The following is a 22376-nucleotide window of genomic DNA, read 5'->3' as shown; positions in this document are numbered from 1 at the left end:
CTCAGTTTCTTTATCTGCAAAATGGGTGTTGCCCTGCCTCCCAGGATGAAAGATGAGGACAAGTATAAAGCCTCTAGTACACACTAAGCACTTAATAAACGCTTATAATCATTACCCTTAACTTTCAACTCACGGGGCTGACCCATTTCCTTTTGGGTTCAAGGCTGTTTGGGTCACTTCCCGTCACATGTGACTGAGAGCTGGGGCCCACACACACCACTATGGTGACCTGTGCCCGGGGCTCCCTCACCGAGTCCTCTGGACCGGACCTCTCATCCCCAGAGGCGTCCTGCTCGAAGACCTGGCGGGTGAGGCCCTTCTGCCGCTCTCGCTGCGTCTCCGTGGTGATGGGGCTGTACGCCGCACTCAGATGCTGGTACCTGGGAGGAGGCAGGGCAAGGTGGGAAGCAGGGGTGAGGGCACACCCACAGGTCCATGTGATGCCTGCAAGGCCATCCACCCTTCCTGTGAACCACCAGAGAAGGCCAGCTGCCCTTGCAGGGACGGTGGGCAGATAAGCAGGAGGACTGGCCCAATGGGCTTAGACCTGGCCTCTTGACCCCCTGCCCTGAGCTGCCCCTGAGCCAGACCCACCTCCTGTGGGCGATGATCCAATCCTCTGTGTACATCTCCACCGCGGCCCTCACCTGGGCATCCAGCTTTCTGCACAAAATCAAATCAGGGTAAACAGAGGCAGGGCAGAGTGTTAATCTTTCCAGTGGCCTGAGGTGGGGCCTGCCCTTCTGCCCCTTTTGGAGATGTGGAGATGGACGCTCAGAGAGGGAGGGTAACTTGCCCAAGGTCACACAGCCAAGCCAGGAGTTGAACTTGGGGCTGTTGGGAGCTTGATGGAAGGGGGGTGTGGACGAGGGGCACAGAGGCAGACCAGAGTTACAGACAAGGAGGGCGTGGGGCTGAACCTACCCATCCTCGGGGATCCCGGGCTCTGTGGTCCGGCATTCCCGGGGCTGTAGCAGGAGCTCCAGGTCGTCAGCTGGAAACTCAGCCAGGTCCCGGAGCGGCCCGGGCTCAGCGTCCGGCGGCCGGCTAAGGAGCACATCCTCGAAGTCCAGGGGCTCAATGACTTCAGTCAGTGGGACCTGGGTTGGAACAAGGTGGCTGTGGGCCCTGCCCTGGGGGCTGAGGAGGAGGGGAGCATGGGCCTGGGCTGGAGTAAGAGGGCGGTGGGAGCCATGGCGAGTGTTGGAGCTGTAAGGAGCCAGAGAGGACAGTGACCTCAGACTCTCCACCCCCATCCCAGCAGGGCCTGCCCCGCCCCTCTTCCCAGGCAGGAAATCACACCCTGCGCCTGGAGGGGCAGGGTTAAGCTGGAAGGAAAGGCAAGCTGGCTGCAGCGAAGAAAGACAATTCCTCAGGCCCCACTCCCTCTGGGCTGCAGCTGGAAGTACCTCCCATCCCCCCCCCCAGTCCGGGTGGTCCCGGCAGCAGGAGGTGGGGCGAATCGGGCTGACCACCCACAGGGCTGCCACTGCCCCCCAACCCCTCGGCAGCTGCAGAGAGGGGACTAACCCTCCCCACTCACAGGGAAAGAGGAGCGGGGACAGTCCGACCTAGGACAGGGCAGTAGTGGGAGGGGTGGGTGGGACCAGGCCCCGGGCAGAGGGGAACCCCACATCTGCTAGAGAGCAGGGTCCGCGGGGGGTCACCTCCCACACACGTACCCCCAGGGAGCTGCTGCTGCGCCTGCTGGAGTGGGGAGAGCCGCTGCGTTCCCGGGACACCTGCTTCCGCACCTCTGCAGCCACCGTCCTGCGGGGACAGGGAAGGGGCCACTGAGGACATGACAGCTCGGGCAGTGGGGCCCTGGGAACTCCACTTCGGCCCAAGAAATTCATTCTCGGAGAGGAGAATCCAGGCTGTCAAGGGAAAAACCCAGACCACGGACCAGGAGAACCTGGGCTTCAGAATCTGCAAACCTCAGCCTCAGGGCCCCAGGGTTGTGGCTGATACAGAGGCCCCAGGACCACCCCCCCAAGCTGGGCCTGGGGGCCCTTCCACCACCACCACCACCACCCCCACCCCCCCCCACCCCCAAGCACAGATGGAAGGATTTGCTCAGGCAGGGCAGGCGGGTCACAGATCCTTCTTTACCCCTGCTGCCCAGCACGGGTCTGAGTCTCACCCCAGGTGGCCAGCCCCCCTGGTCCCTGGCCTCGGCTTCCTCATCTGGGGGACCTCAGCCCACCCTGCCTCCCATCCAGAATGTGTGCCCTGTCCCATCCTTGCTATGGGCTTTGAATAAGTTACTCCTGCCTCTGAGCCTCAGTTTACCCATCTGTACTTGAAGTGACCTCACAAGGCTTGCGGTGGGGAGCCGAGCAGAGGGCTTGGCGTTAAGGGGGCACTCCATGCTTCATTCTCAGGGAGTCGGAAACAAGGCTGAGAGCACGTTAAGTGACCAGCATGACTCACAGAGCACACCGTAACCAAGATCTATGCTGTGGCCTTCCTGGAACACCTGCACCTGTGCTGGCCTTCCAAGTCAGGGAGGAGGAGGGTGAAGGGGTAAGACCCACAGGGGAGGAGGCCAGCACAGGAATCTGGGACTTGGTACCCCCAGGTACTCAATTCCTTCAGCTGAGCTTGGAAGGAGGGGAAGGAGAGAGAGAGCAGCACAGTTATCTGGGGAGGAGGACTCCAGGCAAAGGGTACAGCAAGTGCAAAGCCCCTGTGGCTGGGCTCTGTGCTCTGAGCATGGAGACTCCTGCTTCCTGGGGTCTCTATGAAGGCAGGAATAGGGCTGTGTGGTCCCCATGGAGGCCCTAGCACCAGCCCCGCACACAGTAGGTACTCAATAAATTTTTCTTGAGGGAATGAATCCCTCCCAATTCCCCTCCTGGTCCGACTTGCCTAAATCCACTGTGAGTTAGGAGAAGCCCCAGACATTTCAGCTGTGTGGCTTTGGGCAGGTGGGATACCCTTTCTGGGCCTCAATTGAGAAGGCAACTGCCTGCATGTTTGGGCCTGACTCTCTTCCCTTTTCCACTTTTCTGTGTGCTTGGAAGTTTTCATAATAAAAAGTTGTACCCCTCAAAAGTGCAATGCCGACTACAAACCACGGACCACCGATGAGATGAATGTGTGCGGTGGGCTCAGGGAAGACAGGCGAGGGTGGGGGGGAGGGGCCTAATGGAGGTCATCTGGAAGCCTGTGAATTCAAATCCATATAGGTCAAACAAAACTTGACCCTGACCCTGACCATGACCCATCATGGGGGCCTCCAGTTGAGACCTCAGCCTCACTCCTCTGCCTCTGTTCTATTTACTTTTTCTGTCAACTGGCCCAGAGTCTTGCTCCTATTGTTTGGGGGTGGGGGTGGGGGGTAGATGGAGGATCTCCTAGGAAATTCAAAGGGTGTTCCAAATGAGCTGTTTGTCCTCAAATTCCCAAAGTGGGGGCCGCCTCCTCTGGAAGCCTGCCCACGCAGGGTTTTGCGGGATGATTTAGAAAAATGCAGCTGGTGCCTCAGAGCAGGGCCAGGGGAGGAGGGAGGGCCGGGCCCGCCACTGCATTTTGTCTTTGGCCTTGGAGAGATGGCCACCAAGTGGGAAAAGGCCAGGTCCTCAACACTGTGGCCACGGGAGTCAGTTTCCTCTGTCACAGGGCTCTGCACTTGGACCTGGGCAAGCATGGATGAGTGACATCCCCTCTCTGGACCTCTGGGCTCAATTCAGTACTCGCTCCTTATCGAACTGTTCTGAGTATAAGGCTCGGCACACAGTAAGTGCTCAATTAGGGCTTGCTGTGACGAAGTTGCCTTAAAAGGATCCTGGGAAACTGGAATTTCTGGCCCTGCTTTTTATGCTGGGCGAGAAGGGGAGCGGGGCTCAGAGAGGGTCATGAGGCATCCGGGGTCACAGAGCCGAACGCGGGAGGTGCCCAGAATCAAACCCATGGGTCAGAAGTCAGTCTGTGCCCCCAGCAAGCGGTATTCCACGGTGCCCCTGATGGGGAGCAGGGCCAAGAACAGGGGCTCTAGAACCTGCCTCTCCCGTGTCCACACTCCCCCCACACACACACACACAGTGGTCCCATTCTGCCTCCAGGTTTCAGGAGCACCCAAACAAGGACAATCCTTGGGTCCATTCCGTGTGACACGTGCCTCCTTTGCACGCCCACGTGGGGTCTTGCAGGCACGCAGCTTGACCATAATCTGATTCTCGCCATCTTCCCCATCTCACCAAGGGCAGCCCCGCCCTCTGGGGTGCTTAGGACCCACACCTGGGAGTCATCCCCAATTCCTCTCTCTTTCTCATGCCCACATCAGATCTGCTTCAGACACCCCCAAGGAGCACGTTTTTTAAAAGGAGGCAAAATGTTGAGCTGAATGTACTGGTTTTCCTCAGGAAGCGATCTCAGGATTGCCATGAGAGAAGCTGCAAAGTTCAGGTGGTGGGTTATGGCTACCGGTGAGACAAATCCTCCCAAAGTGAAAGTCAACAATCCTACGTGAGGCTACAGAGACTCGGAGGGGAAAGGTGAAGCAGTGGCATCACTGGGAACTCATGCAAGACTGTGGACCTCACCCCAGGGCTGGTCGGATTAACAGAAGTCTACCCCCACAGGGGAGGAGGATAAAACCAGCAAAGAGAATGGCATAAGCCTCTGACGCTGTGTGTTCCCACTTGGGTAAAAGTGAAGGAAGACTATGAATCCATATAAAACCACAAAGAGATTCGTCTGTATACCCCTCCCTAGCCCGCCTGGACTGGCAGAACATTTTAAAGACAAATCATCTACCTGCCGGCGACAGGAACTCTCACCTGCTGCTGGGGGAACCCCTTTGGACCATCATCCGTAATGATCAAGCAAAGTTAAAGAGAAGCCAATCCAGCAATTCCACTCAGAGGCGCAGACACCCAGGAGGAAACACATGGCTGAGAATGTTCACGGCAGCCCCGGTCACGACAGCCCCGAAGTGAAAAGACGCACCTGTTCCTTGACCAAAGATGGAGACAGTGCCGGCAGGAGGAATAGTATGCAGCAATGAAAAAGGATGCGCTTGACCACAGGCAAGGGCACAGACGAGCCCTCCTCCTGACCTTATGTCGGGTGAGAGTCTGTGTACAAGCCTCGACATCCCACGTGATTCCACTGAGAAGACGTTCTCAACAGGCGAAAGTGAGCTGTGGCGCACAGGGGGCCAGCTCGGCTGGAGAAACCATAAGGCAAGTGAGGAAGGGAGGGCAGCTGCCATCAGTGTGGCAGTTCCCCGAGGGACAGAACTAGGAACTAGGTGCAGATCGGGGCGGGGGGGGGGGCGGCTAGGTCGGGTGGCCCAGGAGATAGAGACTGCCTTTGTCTTGACCCGAGTGACTTTCCCTGGCATTTTTGTTTTGTTGTTTTATTTTCTTTTTAAATTTTTAAAAAGATTTTATTTATTTATTTGACAGAGAGAGTGCACGAGAGAGAGCGCGCGCGTGCGAGAGAGAGAGAGCACATGTAGGGGGAGAGGCAGAGGGAGAGGGAGAAATAGGCTCCCCGCTGAGCAGGGAGACCCATGCGGGGCTTGATCCCAGGATCCGGGGATCATGACCTGAGCCAAAGGCAGACGCTTAACCGGCTGAGCCATCCAGGCGCCCCTGCTTTTTAATTCTTTTAAAGTAAACTCTACTCCCCATGTGGGGCTTGAACCCATGACCCCGAGATCAAGAGTCCCCTGTTTCGCTGACTGAGCTGGTCAGTCACCCCCCCCGCCGCCCCCTGGCATTGGTTCTATAACTACTCCTTAAACTTTGCCCTTTTCTAGATGCATGTCAAATGTCATCATTTTTTTTAAAGGTAGAAAATAATAATATGTGTGTGTGCTCATGTTTGCAGATATATTTGGGGACAGGGGTGGGAGGGAGACATTTCCTTGAAATCCCAGAGGCACCTTTGGAATTTGGTCAATACATTGTCTCTTTGCCCTCCCACGCCGCTAACGAAACCACTATTTCCTTGAGTGAGAAATGCCACCTGCCCCGCAGCAGACAGCTGGGGGGGCCGAAAGATGCCGCTATCAGATGCCTGGAAGAACAGGGGACACGTGAGGACAGGAAGAGACACGGTTTCTGAGATTGTTCTGAAGTCGGGGGCCACACATTCCTGGGCTCACTTCCCCATGAGAGACGCTTGACAGTGATCTAGCCACTGTTGAGTCCAGCTTTCCGTAGTTAGACCTATGTCGACAGGCTCTGGTGACAAACAAATGGCGTTCCCGCTGGGGACCAGCCAGCCATAAACATATTATAAGCTCTGGCCATTATCACCATTCCATCTTGTGTTTTATTTTAAACAGCACAAGTGAAAAAATGAACAACTGATATTGCATACAATAATGTTTGCCCATAGTATTTATATTTATGAGTCTGTAGTTCTAAGTTGTCCCCCAAAATCTTTTTTTTTTTAAAGAATGTTCATTAGGAAACTGGGGGACTGTTTAATTTTCGGGTCAATATGGAATTGTGGAATGAATGACTGAATGATTGAATAGATGAATATAGGCCCAGATTTGAGCATGTAGACATCTGGGTGTCCACTAGGCTGTTCTGGAGGCCCTGGCAAAGGATGGCTGGAAGACTTGAGCCATTTGCTTGTGGTTCACTGGGGCCCCAGGATCATTCTCTGCTCTTCTTACTCTGGGCTCTGTAGTATCCGTTTCCCAGGGCAGGACCCAGGACCTCTCTTTTTCACTGGAGCGGAAGCCAGGACCCAAGAACACAGAGACTGAGTGGCAAAGAAGCGCGTTCAGAGTTGCCAAAGATCCAAGACAGAGAGGCAATTCGGGAACATAAAGATAACATAAAAATGGCCTGACCACTATGCTCCAGACACGTGGTCACATCCCTATGTTCAGAACTCTTCATGGCTCCCACCTCACTCAGGATACAAGTTAAGGTCCTCCCCATAACGCACAGGACCCTGCAGGATCACCCCCACTGTCCCCTTCCTCACTCTGCTCCAGACTGGCTGGCCTCCTCAGATGACCTGTAAATACACTATGCTGGCTCCTGCCTCAGGGCCTTTGCACTTGCCTTTCCCTGTGTTTGGATTGCTTTCTCCCCACATATGGGCATGGATGCCTCCCTCACCTCCTTCAGAACTTTGCCCAAGTGTCACCTTATCATCTGGGCCTTACCTATCTGCTTCCCATATCTAAAATGGCCCCCATCCTCCTCATCTCCTTTCCCTGCTTTGTGTGTTCTCATAGCACTGGCACTTATCACTAATATATGATCTACTTTATTGTGCTACTCCTCTGTCTACCCCATTGTATCTGCCACCAAGGGTGGGATCTTTTCTTGTGTCTCCATCAGGCCAGCTCTTGACCCCCAGGGCGCTCTTTCACTTGGGCGTGGCCAGCACAGGTCCCCTGTGGAGAGGAACCCCCCCACCCCCACCCCCCACCCCCCCCCCGCAGACTCTGACCGCCTATGGAGGCAAAGAGGGGGGAGAGGCTATTCGTCCCTGGTCTGACCTCCCCCTCCCAGGCTGAGTCTCTTACAATCTCCAGTGGCCACGGAAATGGATCCCCCAGCGCCTGGCGCCTGTCCCCTCCCCCGTCTGCCCACCAGCTGGTTGGGTCCCCAGCCCCCACTCCCTCTATTCAATCACCCATCCATCTCCAGCGCGTCCAGCCGGTGCTGGGAGAGCCTGAAGCAGGGCTGGGGGCGGGGGGCCATCCACAGCTGTCCCCTGCTCCCCAGACAGCTGGGCACGGGACCCTGGCAGTGGGGGAAGAGCACGGGAAACTTCCCGAGGGGCCTCCAAGGCCTGCAAGAGCACCATCCCTGTTCCCAAATCCCGGCACCAGAAGCATCCCAGCCCCGCGCCAGGCAAGAGGGTAGGTCGCAAAGGCCCCTCCCGGTCCCCCGCCCTCGGGGTCGGGGACCCGAAGCACCTGGAGATGGCGAGGGACGCGGAGGGCTCCCGGTACCCGCTCTCCCTGCGCCGCCGCCTCCAGGAAGGCCCCCGGACACGCCCCCACGCGTCCCCTCGGCACCCAGGGCGGACCTCGGCTTCGCCGCCATCGCACTCGCAGCCCCGCCGCCGCCCCGGCGGGGACCCCCGCCGCCCTCCCCGCCTCCCGCCGCCCCCGGCCCCCGCCGGAGGAAGCGGGCCGGCCCCGGCCCGGGCGGAAGCGGCTAGAACGGGGGACGCCGGGGCTGGGGAGGGTCGGGCCGCCCAGGGGCGGGGCTCGGACACGTGCGGGCAGCCCGGGAGGGGCCCGGCGGCCGCGCTACCTGTTGATCTTGTGCGCGAAGGCGCGGCGCTCGGCGGCCGCCATGGCGCCGCGCGCGTCCCGCCGCTGCCGCCGCGCGCACCGTCCCCGCCGTGGTCGCCGCCGCCGCCGCCGCCTCCCGGTTCTGGGCTGCCCGGGCTGGGCGGGGCCGGGGCCGGAGGCGGGGCCCTTCCGGGTGTGCGGGGCGGCTCCGTGCTGCCCCTGCCGGCCGGAGGGGCGCGGGGGGCCCCGGGCCGCCTCCGCCCCTCTCGGGTCTGGGGTGGGGAAACTGAGGCTCTGAAGGGGATAGGGGAGGAGAGACGCCGGGACCGAGGCCGCGGGTGTCAGACTCCGGGGGATGCTCTTTCTGCCCTCTGATTAATCACCACAATTATCCATAATAAGTATAATCTCAGGCGTTTATGAAGCATGGCCCTGAAATTCACAGATGCAGAAGGAACGATCGTTTCCCCATTTTACATATGGGTAAACTGAGGCACAGAGGTGATCAGACGCTTGCCCAGGCCTGAGGGATCACGGGGGTCTCTGAGGCCACTATGGGACGTGCCCCGGTCCAGGACGAGGGAAGCAGAAGGGTCCAGCTGGGCTCCAAGATGCCGAGCCTTGTGACTGGGACCTGAGTGAGCCAGTCAAGGAGACTGGACTGGCCCGACTGCCTCCACTGGAAGGAGGATGTGGGGATGTCTTGGTTTACTTGTGGTCTCAAATCTCTCCCCAGTGGTTCCTCCGTCCCTCTCCCAGCTCCAGCGCAGCAGTCTCGAGAATTCCCCAGCCCCCACTCATGCTCTGGATATGCCAACCCCTTGCCCACCCCCAAGCCTTGGCACCGGCAGGTTCCTCCTCCCGATGGCCCTTCCAGCCCTGGTGAGAAAATGTCCTAGGCAGAATTGGGGGCTGAATGATACGAGGGCACGGCTCTACCTTAGGGCTTTTGCATGTGCTGTTCTTTTTTGCATGTGTGGGTGTTAGCATTATCCTCCCTTTTACCCGTGAGGAAACCGAGGCCCAGAGAAGCAGAGGAACTTACCCTAATTAGGCAAGTGGATCAGTATCAGATCCTGAGCCCAGAGAAGGGAGGCTTGGATTGCGGAGGAACCCTCATACCCTGCCACTCAGCCCCAAGCTCTTCAGGGCACAGCAGTGCTTTTCCCAGCCTGGCATGTGACATGTGTATCCCTCAGCAGCCCACACACTTGCACTTGCCTGAGTGGTCCAGCCACTTTGACCTGGGAGCCGCCAGGTGTAACCCTGCCCATCTCTCTGCTGCGCCCCACCCCATGTCACCCTCACCCCAACCAGCAGCCTCCTGGGCTAAAGTCCCTGCCTCGCCTTTGGGAGCCAGGCTGGACAAGAAACATGGAGATGAGCAAAAATTGGCGGGTTTCTCCCCTCCCCTCTGCCTCGTTCCAGCCCAGACCCCGTCATACCTGGTCTCCTGGCTCCTGCCCTCACCCCTCACAGTTTGTTCTCCCTTCAGTGTCCAGAAAAAGCCTGGGAACACTTGAATCCGGTCTGGTCCCTCCTCTGCTTAGAATTCTCCCTGGCTCCCACCTCATTCAGGGTAAAAGCCCAAGTCCTCCCCAAGGCCCACGAGGCCCTGCACGATCCACGACTTGCCCAATTTCACCCGGCGAGTCAGTATTGGAGCTGTGAGTCCAGGTTTGTTATCGAGAGAGCCTGACCCTGAAATGTGTGTTTCTCGATACCCACAGAGTCCCAGGCCAGGCCAGGCTGTGGGACCCAGGGTCGATCTCTCAATCTCTCTGAGTCTTCATTTCCTCATCTGCTCCACGGAGGGCTGGTGGCCGGTCACAGCACGAGGCACAGACCTGGGCAGCGCCAAGCTGAACTGGAAGTGAAACTGAATCCACCCAGGAGCTGGTGGGAGCGGCGAGCCCAGTGACTCCAAGCCCTGTCTGGGTGGAAAGGCTGCTTCAAAGATCCCTCCAAGGAAAGGCCCTGCCCCACTGCCTGGAGCCTTCTACCTGCCCGGGTGCCTACCAGACCTGATTGGTGAGGCAGTTCCTCTTCGGGGCACGCCAGGCAGGCCTGACTCAGCCAGGTGGGGCTAGGGTGACCCCAGCAGCTGCTCAAACAGAGGCCAAGCTTGGCGGGGACTTTGGCCTCCTCTGGCTGCAGTGAGGAACAGACTGCAGGGTATGGGGACAGTGCCTGTGTACCAGGGAGGAGGGCCTGCCCTGGTCCAGGTGGGGGATGGCTGGGCTGGGTTGGGGAGGGGCTGAGGAGACGGCCAGGGGCTGACCCTCCCTACCTGTGAGCGAGGGAGTGGTGCTGAAGATAGAGGCTCTTCCCGCCAATGCCCCCTGCTGTTCTACTCCCTCCCCCTCTGACCCTTCCCATCCGTTAAATCTCAGCTTGGATCCATTTCGCCTCCTACAGCTGCTTGTGCAACCCCCATCACAACCGCAGTCGCACTGTGTCTGACCGGCGGTCACCCGTCTCCAAGACGTCCCCGGCCCCTGGCACATAGTTGGCACTCCATGAGTCTATTTCCGGCCTCTCTCCCCTCCATTCCCCTGAGTGGCTGCTCAGTGCTTGTTCCAAGACCTCACTGTCTGAGTCCAGGCAACATTATCAGGTGCTGGGGCGCCTGGGTGGCGCAGTCGTTGAGCGTCTGCCTTTGGCTCAGGGCGTGATCCCCACGTTCTGGGATCGAGCCCCACGTCAGGCTCCCAGGCTGGGAGCCTGCTTCTTCTTCCTCTCCCACTTCCCCTGCTTGTGTTTCCTCTCTCACTGGCTGTCTCTCTCTGTCAAATAAATAAATAAAAACCTTAAAAAAAAAAATTATCAGGTGCTTGCCTGTCTTTCTATGTGGGGGCGGGGTGGGGGGCAGGAGCCTCCAGCCCTTGGCCCAGGCTGTACCCTCAGCCAGGAACACTGGTTCCCCTGCTCTTTACCTGAACTAATTTCTATTTGTTCTCAGGTCTCATGCTCCTTAGAAGCCTTCTTTGACCCCCTCCCTTCCCTGCCCAAGCTGGCTCAGGGGCTCCTCTGGGTCCTCCTGCCTCCAACCCCAGGGGTTCCCCATCACAGCCCCGATCACCCTCAGCTGTAACTGCCTGGTTCCCCGGTGTCCCATCTCTCCCACTCAGATGTCAGCTCTATGAGGGCAAGGATTTTTCTCTGCCTTGTTCATGGCTGTGTTCCCAACACCCGGCATAGGGCTATGCATATAGTAGGTGCTCAATAAGAGAATGAATGAGGCTGAGTGGTACAGGGGTCTGGTGGTCAGGGGACCCCGATACCTCCCTGTCCCCTAGTGCCTACTATGTCCACCAACAGTGTGGTGGGAGAAGCCAGCCTGACGGCAGGAAGATCAATGTCTGACCTCTCCAACTGAGTGAGGGGTGCTGGGGGGCAGGGAGAGGAAAGCTGAATGTAGGCACCCACTGCCCCCTGGTGCCAATGACAGGGATGGCAGGATCAGCCAGCTCAGGACACTTGCCCTGCCCTCAGCCCTCCTACCCACAGGCAGGGAACCCTCCTGCCAGAAAGAGAGGTAAGTGGGGGTGGGGGTGGGGGGAGTGCGCAGGTAAGGCCTGGTGGTGGGACCAGGATGCAAAGGTGTTTAGGGAACTCTCTCCCCCGCTTCTTCGACAATTTTGGCAACTTGGTGAAGCACTTGATGGATGAACGAACGAATGAGTAAGTGTCTTGAGGTAGGTGGTGAACTCAGAGCAGGAATGGCCACGGGCAGGACTTAGAATCCAAAGAGACCCGATTTCCAGTTCCAGCTTGGCCACAGCCAGGCTGGGTGACCTGGGGGCCTCTCTGGCCCTCAGTCTCCTCCTCTGTGGAATGGGATGTTACCCTCAGAGCTGGCCCTATGGGGCTGTGATGGGGAGCCATGAAGTATGGTCAGGAGAGCACAGAACCTGGGTGATGCTGCTTTGTCAGGCTGTTTTTCCTGCTGCTTCCGGAGCTGGGAAGGAAGTTGGAAGCCGACTCAGGGGCTCCCTGCCTGCCTTTGGGAGTTAAAGTCACAAAGACAAAGGCTGGGCCCGGAGAGGCCAGAGGGGCAGAGTACAGTCTTCCTGTTTTTCTTTGAACAGATGGCCCAGCCGCCAGATGCTTGTCTGTCTGGGTGCTTGTCCATCATCACTGGAAATCACTCCTGTCCCTCTCAGGGACACCTCTGTGAAGTTTGCTCACCTTCCGGTGCTCTCACCACATCCCAGGTTCTGGGGGGGCTTCACCAGGGTCCCCAGACACCCAAGGGGTTTACAAATAAAATTCAGGAGCTCTTCCTGAGAAGGGCAAACTTGCATCGCTCACGCTCCCCCTGCTTCTACTGATGACAGTTGTTAGAGCTGCCCTGGGCCTTCCTATTCAACGTGTTAAGAGAGATGCCCCCATTCCATCACAATTAAAACAGACTTGGATAACTGTCTCCCAGTGTAATGGGTTTCTAATGGGTTTCCTTCACCATCCTAAGTGCTTGATGTTACAAACTTACAAACTACTGCTAATAAGGGCTCACGGCACAAAAAGGTGCCCCTGCAAGTAAGAAAAAATTTTCAACATGCCTTTCCTTGCTCAGAGCCTGCTCTGGCTCCCCATTGCCCCAGGAGGGAGCCATGCTCCGCCCTGTAACCTATAGACCCCCTCAGCTGCTCCACAAGCCTGCCCCTCCCCTTTCCCACCTCATTCCTTCATCCATTCATTTGCTCCAGCAACATTTACTGAGTGCCTGCTGTGTGCCTGGCATGGGGGACTTCTGGAAGGAGGTGATGTCAGTGCTGGAGGGGATGTCGGTGTTGGCCAAGCTGAGTTAGGGAGGGAAGGAGTTCCAGGCGGAGGGACCAGCAAAGCAGAGACTGAGAGAAGTAGAAGTCACCTGTGTGGAGGGCAAGGGGGAGAGGGTGGTGGGTTTCCAAGGCTTCCCAGTGGGAGCCCGGGCATAGCCCTTCGGGCAGTGCGGAGCCGTGGAGGGGTGCAGGGCGGCAGGTACACCCTGGGGTTTGTCTCCTGTCCATCAGTGAGAGGGGTCTTTAGGTAAATGCCAAATGGAGAACAAATCGCCTGGATATTTCAAAATTACAAACCTGCGAACCCTTAGACTCAGCAAGTCCCTTTCTAGAAATCCAGTCTTTACATGGAAAATGATGAGGATGTTCGTGACTAAACAGGGTCAACCGAACAGCCCAGTTTGGAAATAACGACCCACAAGAGGCTGGCTCCACTGCCCCTGTGCGGTGCAATACGGCACGGTTGTGCCAAGTGTGAGAATTCTCTTTCAGTAAAAGAAACAATGAGGAGGGCATCTATGAGGTGCATGGAATGGCCTGGAATGAGAAAAGCAAGGTGCAGATCAGGGTGTAAAGAAAGCCGCCTTTGGTGTCAAATATTAAGGAAAAATGGATGTGTATCCATCTTTACTTGATTTTCCAGATGTTCTCTTCAAAAAATTCCAAGAAACTGGCGGGGCTGGGGTAGAGGGCAGGAAAGACACTTTTTTTTTCTTTTTAACTAATAGACTCTATTTATTTATTTTAGTGGGGAGAGGGGCAGAGGGAGAGGGTGAGAGAGAATCTCCAGCAGGCTCCATGCCCAGCGCAGAGCCCAACGGGGGGCTCGATCTCACAACCCTGAGCTGAAATTAAGAGTCAGACGTTTAACCAACAGAGCCACCCAGGCACCCCAGTAGATTTTATTTTTAAAAGCGGTTTCAGTTCACAGAAACCTGAGCAGATAGTATACAGAGTTCCCACATATTCCCTGTGACCCCCCCCCAGTTTCCTCTATTATTAACATCTCGCTTTGGTGAGGGACGTTTGTTACAACTGATAGGTCATTATTCACTGAAATCGGGTAAGTGCCCCTTAGGGTACACCCTGTGTGTCGCACAATCTATGGGTCTGGATTGACAGAATGACATGTAGCCACCATAACAGTATCCTACAGAATGGTTCCACTGCCCTGAAAATTCTTTGTGCTCCGCAGCTCGCCTCCCCCGCCCCCTGGCAACCACTGATCTTTTTAGCGTGTCCATAGCTTTGCCTTTTCCAGAATGTAATATGGTTGGAATCATACGGTACATGGTCTTTTCAGTCTGGCTTCTTCCACTTAGTCACATGCATTTAAGCCCCCTCCCTGTCTTTTCACGGTTTGAGACCTCATTTCTGTTTCTTGCTAAATAATATTCCAGGGAGATCATAAAAAAAAAAAAATTCCAGGGAGGAACACTTTCGCATCATGTCCATCATTACTCCAGCTGCAGTATGGGCTCATATTCTCAATCCCTTTGGTAGCTGGGGACTCTGAGGCTGAGTGAGCTGCCGCAAGTCTCCAGAGCCCTCGGGCTGGCCGGCTTGCCCTGGACTGGCCCCTAAAGGACTTTTTCTCCGCCTGACTTTCCTGTGCCATCTCTTCCACCATCGAAGCACAGGTGTGAGTCCCCCGTGAGGAGCTAGGATGAACTCTGAAGGAATGTTCTCCCTGACTGCCCAGGGCTCCAGGGGACACCTTGCCACTGTGACATGGGACCTCCGAGGTGCGTTCACCAGATGACACAACTAGGGCTCTGCAAGGTTCCGGCGACCCAGCTGACAAGTGGGAGACTATGAGTTTGAACCCAGAGCCCCCTCTTGCCCCCAAACCTTGCTCTCCCACCTCGTTAGCACATTTCCTCCTTAGCACAACCTTTTGGAGCAGGTGGCAATGACTCTGACAAAGTTCCGCTGTCTAGATGGACCAGATTGTCTCAGCCCAGACTCTTCCTTTATCTTTGGAAAACAGCTGTGCCAAGAAAAGAGGTTAGATGCTCCAACGCTTGGGTTCGAATCCCGCACTCCCACTCCCGGCACCAGCCTTAAAAGACTTGTTTTACGCTTATGAGAACAATGAAACTAAAAATACCGACAATACCAAATGCTGACAAGGATGCAGAGAAACTGGACGTTTCAGATGCTGCTGGTGGTGACGAAAAATGGTGCAGCCGTTCTGGAAAAGTTTGGTGGTTCTTAAAACTCTGAACATGCAGCCACCAATTGACCCAACAATCCCATGGCCACATATTTAAAAATGAAAATTTAGGGGCACCTGGGTGGCTCGGTGGGTTGAACATCCAGCTCTTGGTTTCGGCTCAGGTCATGATCTCAGGGTCATGGGATCAAGCCCTGCATCGGGCTCGAGCTCAGCTCGGAGTCTGTTTGAGGTTCTCTCCCTTTTCCTCTCATCTCCCCACTCTCTCTCTCTCTTTCTCTCTCAAATAAATAAATAAAATCTTTAAAAATATTTAAAAAGTAAAAAATAAAACTGAAAATTTTGGGGGCGCCTGGCTGGTTCAGTAGGGGACCCCACAATTCTTGATCTCGGGCTTGTGGGTTCAAGCCCCAGGTTGGGTGTAGGTGACTTAAAAATAAAATCTTTAAAAATAATCAAATAAAAGTGAAAGTTTATGTTCCCATAAAAACCTGTACACGATTATTTATAGAAGCTTTATTCATGATCACCAATGGCTGGCAACAACCCAACTGTCCTTCAATGGGCGAATGTGGAACAAACCGGCGTCCATGGGTACAATGGAATATTCTTCAGGAACAAAAAGGAACAAACTATTGATACACACCACAAAGCTTTAGGCTCAAGTGCTTTATGCTGCAGTGAAAGGGGCCAGACTCAAAAGGCTATATATTGTATGATTCCATTTATAGAACATTCTCAGAAAGACAGAACTCTAGTGTGGGAGAGCAGATCAGTGTTGGGCTGGGGTTGGGGGGAGGGGCTGACACCAAGGGGCAGCATGAGGGAGTTTCAGGGTGTCATGGAGTTTTGGAGCCCACCAGCAGGACAGCAGACGGTGACGGCCCAGTAATCAGGGCTGTCATGGGGACTCCCGCGCACTGGGGGAGCCCAGAGGCCGTGCCTGACCCAGCCAGAGGGCGTCTCAGAGGAGCGGGCGTCAAAGCTGAGACCTAAAGGCTGTGTTGGCGGCAGGCAGGTGAACAGCCTTGCGGGCAGTGGGAACAGCCTGAGCAGAGGCCCAGGGCAGAGACATTCAGGAAACCGGGACATTGCTTTGACTGGAGTACGCAGGGTGTTTTTTGTTTGTTTTTTTGGTTTCGATTCATCCGTTTTTGAGATGAAAACTGGAAACTGCCGTGGATGGCAGGGTTAACCGGGATCCCATCCAGGCGGCTCCAGGCCAGGTTCAACCCTGTGCTGTGAGCTTAGCCTGGTGTCATTCTCTCACTGGTCGCTACGCCCATTTTGCCCACGAGGAAACTGAGAGGTCCTTTATCACCTGATGTGACCGTGAGGACAACATTTGCCTAAGATTAAGCACTAAGAGTCTGGGATCAGACAGGCCTGGGTTTGATGAGCAAATAAAAAGGGTGGGGAAAAAGAAAAGGGTGGGGAAATCAAGGAAGGCTGCCTGTGGAGGTGACACTGAAGGCTGAGGGATGAACAGGAGCATGGTAGATGTGGGCCTTGCTGTTGAGATCCTGGCAAATACTACTCCAGCATCCAGATGCCTTGCTGGAGAGTTTTCTCTGGAGGCTGCACAGCACAGGGGAGAAGTGTCTGAGAATTAACGCCCCTCGGAGTAGCCTTCAGCCAATGGGGGTGGTGGATAAACACCCCAGCTCCCTTGCCTGCAGGTGGGATGACCGAGGCGTGTGTCCTATGCTGTCTCCCAGAGGTCCCCAGCGGGACTGAGCCCCCAGTTGCCTGTGGGGCTAACCTGCCTTAAGCTCCCCCCGCCTTACTGGCTGCCCTCCCTTCTCGGTCTCACTTCCTTTTACAGACTGAATTGTGTTGCCCCAAATTCATATGTTGAAGCCTACCCCCCAGTAACTCGGACTGCGACTGTATTTGGAGATAGGGTGCTGCAAGAGGTAATTAAGTTAAAACAAGGTCACATTAAGACATAACCATCGCAGGGTACAGAAGGTGGCTTGGGTAGAAAGTCTAGGGCAACTGGGATTAATGGGCCCGCACCAGCCATGCAGAGAGGAGACTCTTCCAGTCGGGGCCAGACCTCGGAGCCACAGAAGCCACAGTGTTTGCCCCCAAAACCCATGAGGAGAAGCTTCCAATGTGGGAGGGGAGATCCCACCGCAGGAATCTCCTCTGTGGTTTCAGGCCGCAAAGGAAGGTCGAAGCCCATTTCTTCACAGCCACAAAGGAAACGGTTACCAGCTCAGGGCTGGGCGGGCCTGACCTCAGCCATCTGGGCTGAGCAGAGGCGCTGGGCGCCTTGGGGCGTCTCCTCCTTCGCGGGTCTTTCTGATTTATTCCCGCAAACAGACAGCTGACCTTGGCTGTTTTCAGCCTGCAGCCTCTCCTCACCCCCAGCTCAGAAGCAAAAACCATTACCTTTTAAAAATAATTTTATTGAGGGGCACCTGGGGGGCTCAGTCGGTTAAGCATCTGCCCTCGGCTCAGGTCATGATCTCAGGATCCTTGGGTTCGAGCCCCACGTCGGGCTGGAGTCTGCTTCTCCCTCTCCATCTGCCCCTCCCCACTGCTCGTGTTCTCTCTCTCTCAAATAAATAAATAAAACCTTTTTTTTTTTGAAGGCGTCAAATGATTCCTCAATGGTCTTTGGGTGTTAGAAGGGCCAAGGATGAAGGGACAGAGGCCACCCCTGGCAGACTCCAGAAGTCAGGCCCAGGAGGAGGAGACAGCAATGCGGGTATAAGGCCGGACTTCTAAATGGGACAGCTGCAGGGTCAGAGTCCCCTTTGGCTCATGGACGCCTGAGCACTTCCTGGCCCAAGGAATAAGGGGCTCACACTGGGGTCCACCAATAATGGACCAGGTGGTTTTGTCAGGTAGTGAGGTCCCTGTCATCCCAGATCCAATGTTATAATTGTTTATGCATCTGGTTCCCTCGAGGATCTGAGTTTGTGATGGGAGGGACAGCGACTGTTTTATTTGGTACAGCGGTTGGCATACACTGGGCACTCAATGGATGCTCACTGAATGAAAAGTTGAATGCATTAGTGAACAGGCAGATGCCACCCACCAGGAGGAAGCCCTGACTTTGGACTCAGAAGACAGCCTTCAAATCTTAGTGGTGTGGCCTGGAACGCAAGGCTTCCCCCCACTGTGCCCCCAGATTGTCGACGGTAAAATGGGGAGAACGAGAGTGCCTACCTCCAGAGACGGAAGAGGAGATCCCAGACCACTCGTTAAGCACTGGCACAGAGTAAGGGCCCCAAGAAACAGACACACCAAGTCTCTCAGATCTTTTAAGAGAGAACGACAGGAACACAGTTGGCATGTGGCCTGAAGAGGGAATTCCAGGGCTGGGCGGGATTGTTTTCCAGGATCCCTGAGGTCATGGCCAAGTTTCGGGCCAGAGCTGTTTTTTGTTTCTGCAAATTCTCTCTCACTCCTGTGGTCAAAGATGAGGTCGTGGTTTCCAATATCGAGAAATCCCCCCAGACTCAGTAAGGGGCATCTACTGAGATGGCGAGAAAACCCTTCCAAGAATGCAGAGGTCCTGGTTGAAGACAGCACCTGTCATTCAGCCTGGGCTCCTGTCCTTGGGTCCCCTGGGGTCTCCTTTTACAATCACAGCATCTCTCCATTTTCTTAAAAACAGTTTTTTTTTTTCCTGGGATACCTGGGTGCTGCAGTCGGTGAAGCGACCCAGTCTTGGTTTTGGCTCAGGTCCTGATCTCAGGGTCGTGGGATCGAGCCCCACTTCGGCTCCACACTCAGCGTGGAGTCTGCTTCAGACTCTCTCTCCCTCCCGCTGCCCCCCTCCCTGGCACTATCTCTCTCAAATAAATAAATGAATCTTAAAAAAAAAAAAAAACCACACATTTTTTCCCTGCACGCCAAAAGGATACATACGCACTATAGGCACTCAGAACATTTTCAGAAAAGACTGCATAAGAACAAAACAAGTTGCTCAAAAGCTCACCAATGCTGGTGTTTTTAAGGCTTTCATTCTGGTCATTTTTCTCTACAGAATAGGTATTTGCTCTGCTTTTTCAAAAGTTATGATTGTTCTGAATACCCAACTCTGGAGTCTGCTGTTTGGGGATAGTTTTTCCACACCATCGAATTTCCAAGGCTGTGATGGGTTCTATGTTTTAACATGAGAAAGACTATGTGTATCTACTCACGGGCAGAGAGCTGGACGGGTGTCCTGCGACCACCAAAACATCTATGTGGTGATTAAGATTGAGCCCCTGGGATCAAAGTCTGACTTTCACCACTTTCTAGCTGTGACATCGGCCAGGTGTTTTAACTTTCGTGCCTCAGTTTATCCATCTGTAAAATGGGGATTTATTATTTCATTTATCTCAAAACAACCCTGGGTCCCCCAGTGAATAAATAGCAGAGAAGAGATTTCCATATTCCTTTGAAAAGATTTTATTTATTTATTTGAGAGAGAGAGCGAGGGAGCACTAGCAGGGGGAGGGGCAGAGGGGGAGGGAGAAGCAGACTCTCCGCTGAGCACAGAGCCCAACGTAGGGCTGCATCTCAAGACCCTGATACCATGACCTGAGCCGCAATCAAGAGTCGGATGTTTAACCGACTGAGCCACCCAGGCACCCTGAGATTCCCAGGTTCTTAAGGAACATACCACACTGCCTTCCCAGCAAGTTATAAAAATCACAGCTACGGTACTATATTTTTTACGTAAAGTTACAAAACATGCTTGGAATGTTGTCTGCTTTGTCATGATTCATTTGTCACATTTAGCAGACATATGTGTTTTATGGAGTTTTTTCAGCATTTGTGTTCTATTTCCTCATTTTAAAAAAGACTTAAAAAATAAATGTCAAATCATGCAAATGAGTTTGGAGCAAAAAAATTGATGCTACCCCCAGTGTTTTCTTTCTTAAAAAAATATTTATTTATCTATCTATCTATTTATTTATTTATTTAGGCAGGGGGAGGGGCAGAGGGCGAAGGAGAGAGAATCCCAAGCCGACTCCCTGCTGAGCACAGAGCCAGGCTCCGGGCTCCATCTCAGGACCCATGAGATCATGAACTCAGCCAAAATCACAAATGGGTTGCTTAACTGACTGTGCTGCCCAGGCACCCCTTCTTTTTTTTAATTAATAGAGTTTATTTTTTTTTTAAGTTTCAGGCTTGAAGAATAATTGAATGTAAAGTACAGAGAGTTACTGTGTATCTCCTCTCCCCCCCACCTACAGCTTGCCCTATTATTAACATCTTGCATTTGTGATCACTTTGTTACAACCAATGGACCAAGACTGATAAGTGAAGGTAAAACGATGTCTCTCAAAAAAATAAAATTAAAAAAAAAAAACCCACATATCCTAAAATATAAGGAAGGAGACCGAGAAGGGGAGAAATGAATTAGGAGTATCTCAACATACCCTAAGCACTATTACTAAGCAAATATTGGAGTAGTTCTCCTATTTCTACAACAATATTTAAATGTTTTCCTAATGGCTCTGTAGCTTCCCTTCGAGAGCGGCTTTTCACTCTTTTCTAGAACATCTGACATTTGTAATTCGCCGGATGCCTGCACAGTTCTGTTTCTTCGCACCATTTCAGTTGGTGTGGGTTAGGGGGACTTCGAGGGTGCGTCACAGACACATTCCATTTCTTCCGACTGAGACTGACGGGGCAGAGCGGTGGCTCTGGGGCACCCAGGTGCAGCGGGCAGTGGCTGGCTGGGAGACTCGAGTAGGGGCCCACGAAAGGCGGCGCTTCCGCCGATGGCCGCCAGGGGGCGCGAGAGGCCGAGACGCGCGCCTGGTCTTTGCAATGAAGCCGGGGCGGGGCGGGGCGGCGGGGCGGGGCTGTCGCGGGGGCGGGGCTTGGAGGAGGTACCCCACGCCTTAGTCAAAGGGTCCTGCGTTCCTCTGGCCATCGCGGGGTCTACTCTCCTTCAACCTCCACTGAGCCTCCCATCCTCCCTGCCCTTATTTGTCCTTCATTTTCCCCGCCTTTTCGGAGCCACACCTCTCCAGTCTTCCTTTGCGCCAACACTTTCCTGTCCACCTTTGCCCACATTTTTACATCCTCATATGCATCCCTGCATTTTCCCATGCTCCCTCGCACCCCTATTTTCTCATGCTCCTGTGCATCCTCATTTTCGGGCCCTCTGCCCCTGGCTCTTAGGCTCCTTACTTCAAATGACCTTTTAGAGAAAGTCATGGAAGGACATACTCCTAGATGTGAATGTAACCGGCAGTCCAGGGAGTAGATGGTCACGCCTATGTGAACATTTTTAGTTCCACATATTCCAAGAAGCATATTGACAGACATTCGTTAAATTAATTCAAAGGTGGGGGGGGTCTCAATGCCCACGTGCACAATTTTTGCTCTGATTATGCCTGCTATGCACATCTCATCAAGGCCCACTGATCAATGGCACATGGGCTCAAGGAGAATTGCTTCACCTGCTATGGCTGAGCAGGCCTCAGAGGGAGAAAGGAAAGGTTTTGGCAGGAGTGGGGAGTGGGGCTGGAATGGGGAGGATGGAGGGCTGTCAGAGGTTCCCACCTCCAGGTCACTCTTGGAGCCTCAAAGCCCCGCTTGACCTTGCTTCCTGTGTCGCCCTGGGAGGGATGAGGATGAGTCAAGTGAGCTAATGTGGAGGCAGAGGCTTGGGGGACCTGATGGCTTGTAGCTAGATCCTGCTTTCTGGAGCTTCTGCATTCATTCATTCCACATCGGTTTCTTGAGCACCTACTGTGTACCAGGCTTTGGGAACACAGCCATGACTAGGACAGCCCAGGACCCTGCCCACTTGGAGCCCCCTGTCTAATGGGGGCATTAACTACAAGAGTGGTCAGTGCTGAACCCTCCACCCACAGGGCCCAGGTGGCATCTTGGGGGTACCAGGGCAGCACGTCATACCTTTTCTCCACCCCTGGTGTAGCCTATTTGGAGGATGGGGAGCCAGCCTGGGCCGTTCAGGGCACCTGCTTCCTGGGCACCAGGAGCCTTGCTCCGGGATCCAATTGTGATGTGATAGAGGCTTATGAGTGAGGAGGGGTGGCTGCTGGGGCCCCTCCCTGGCGGATGATCGGACAGTCGGGAGAGAGAGGGGCAAGTCAGCCTTGGTGCCCCTGACCCTAGACCTATACCATCTGGGGTAACAGTAGCCCTGAGGTTTACTGAGGAGATGCTGACTTAAACATCTGGAGCCCCCCGTCTGGCGGAC

The 22376-nt window shown here is 54.6% G+C and overlaps 1 protein-coding gene across 10 annotated transcripts in view; it reads right to left on the bottom strand.

Annotated features, from left to right (window-relative positions):
- Positions 1–8374, bottom strand: part of DOCK6 (dedicator of cytokinesis 6) — a 40742-nt gene extending 32368 nt beyond the window's left edge. For all 10 annotated transcript variants that reach the window (XM_045774522.2, XM_087867255.1, XM_087867256.1 and 7 more), the window contains exons 1-5: positions 8247–8374; positions 1683–1770; positions 925–1100; positions 595–663; positions 251–380 (exon numbers count right to left, since the gene is read on the bottom strand). In XM_045774522.2, coding sequence (XP_045630478.2) covers positions 251–380; positions 595–663; positions 925–1100; positions 1683–1770; positions 8247–8290 — 507 coding nt within the window. In that variant the 5' untranslated portion in view covers positions 8291–8374. The remainder of the gene's footprint in view (positions 1–250; positions 381–594; positions 664–924; positions 1101–1682; positions 1771–8246) is intronic.
- Between the last annotated feature and the right edge of the window lie 14002 nt (positions 8375–22376).

The sequence above is a fragment of the Ursus americanus genome, chromosome 14 (genome assembly GCF_024610735.1).
Source record: "Ursus americanus isolate L20-20 chromosome 14, mUrsAme1.1.p, whole genome shotgun sequence".
Taxonomy (NCBI): Eukaryota; Metazoa; Chordata; class Mammalia; order Carnivora; family Ursidae; genus Ursus; species Ursus americanus.
Note: the sequence above shows the minus strand (reverse complement) of the source record. Positions and strands in the feature narration are given on the sequence as shown.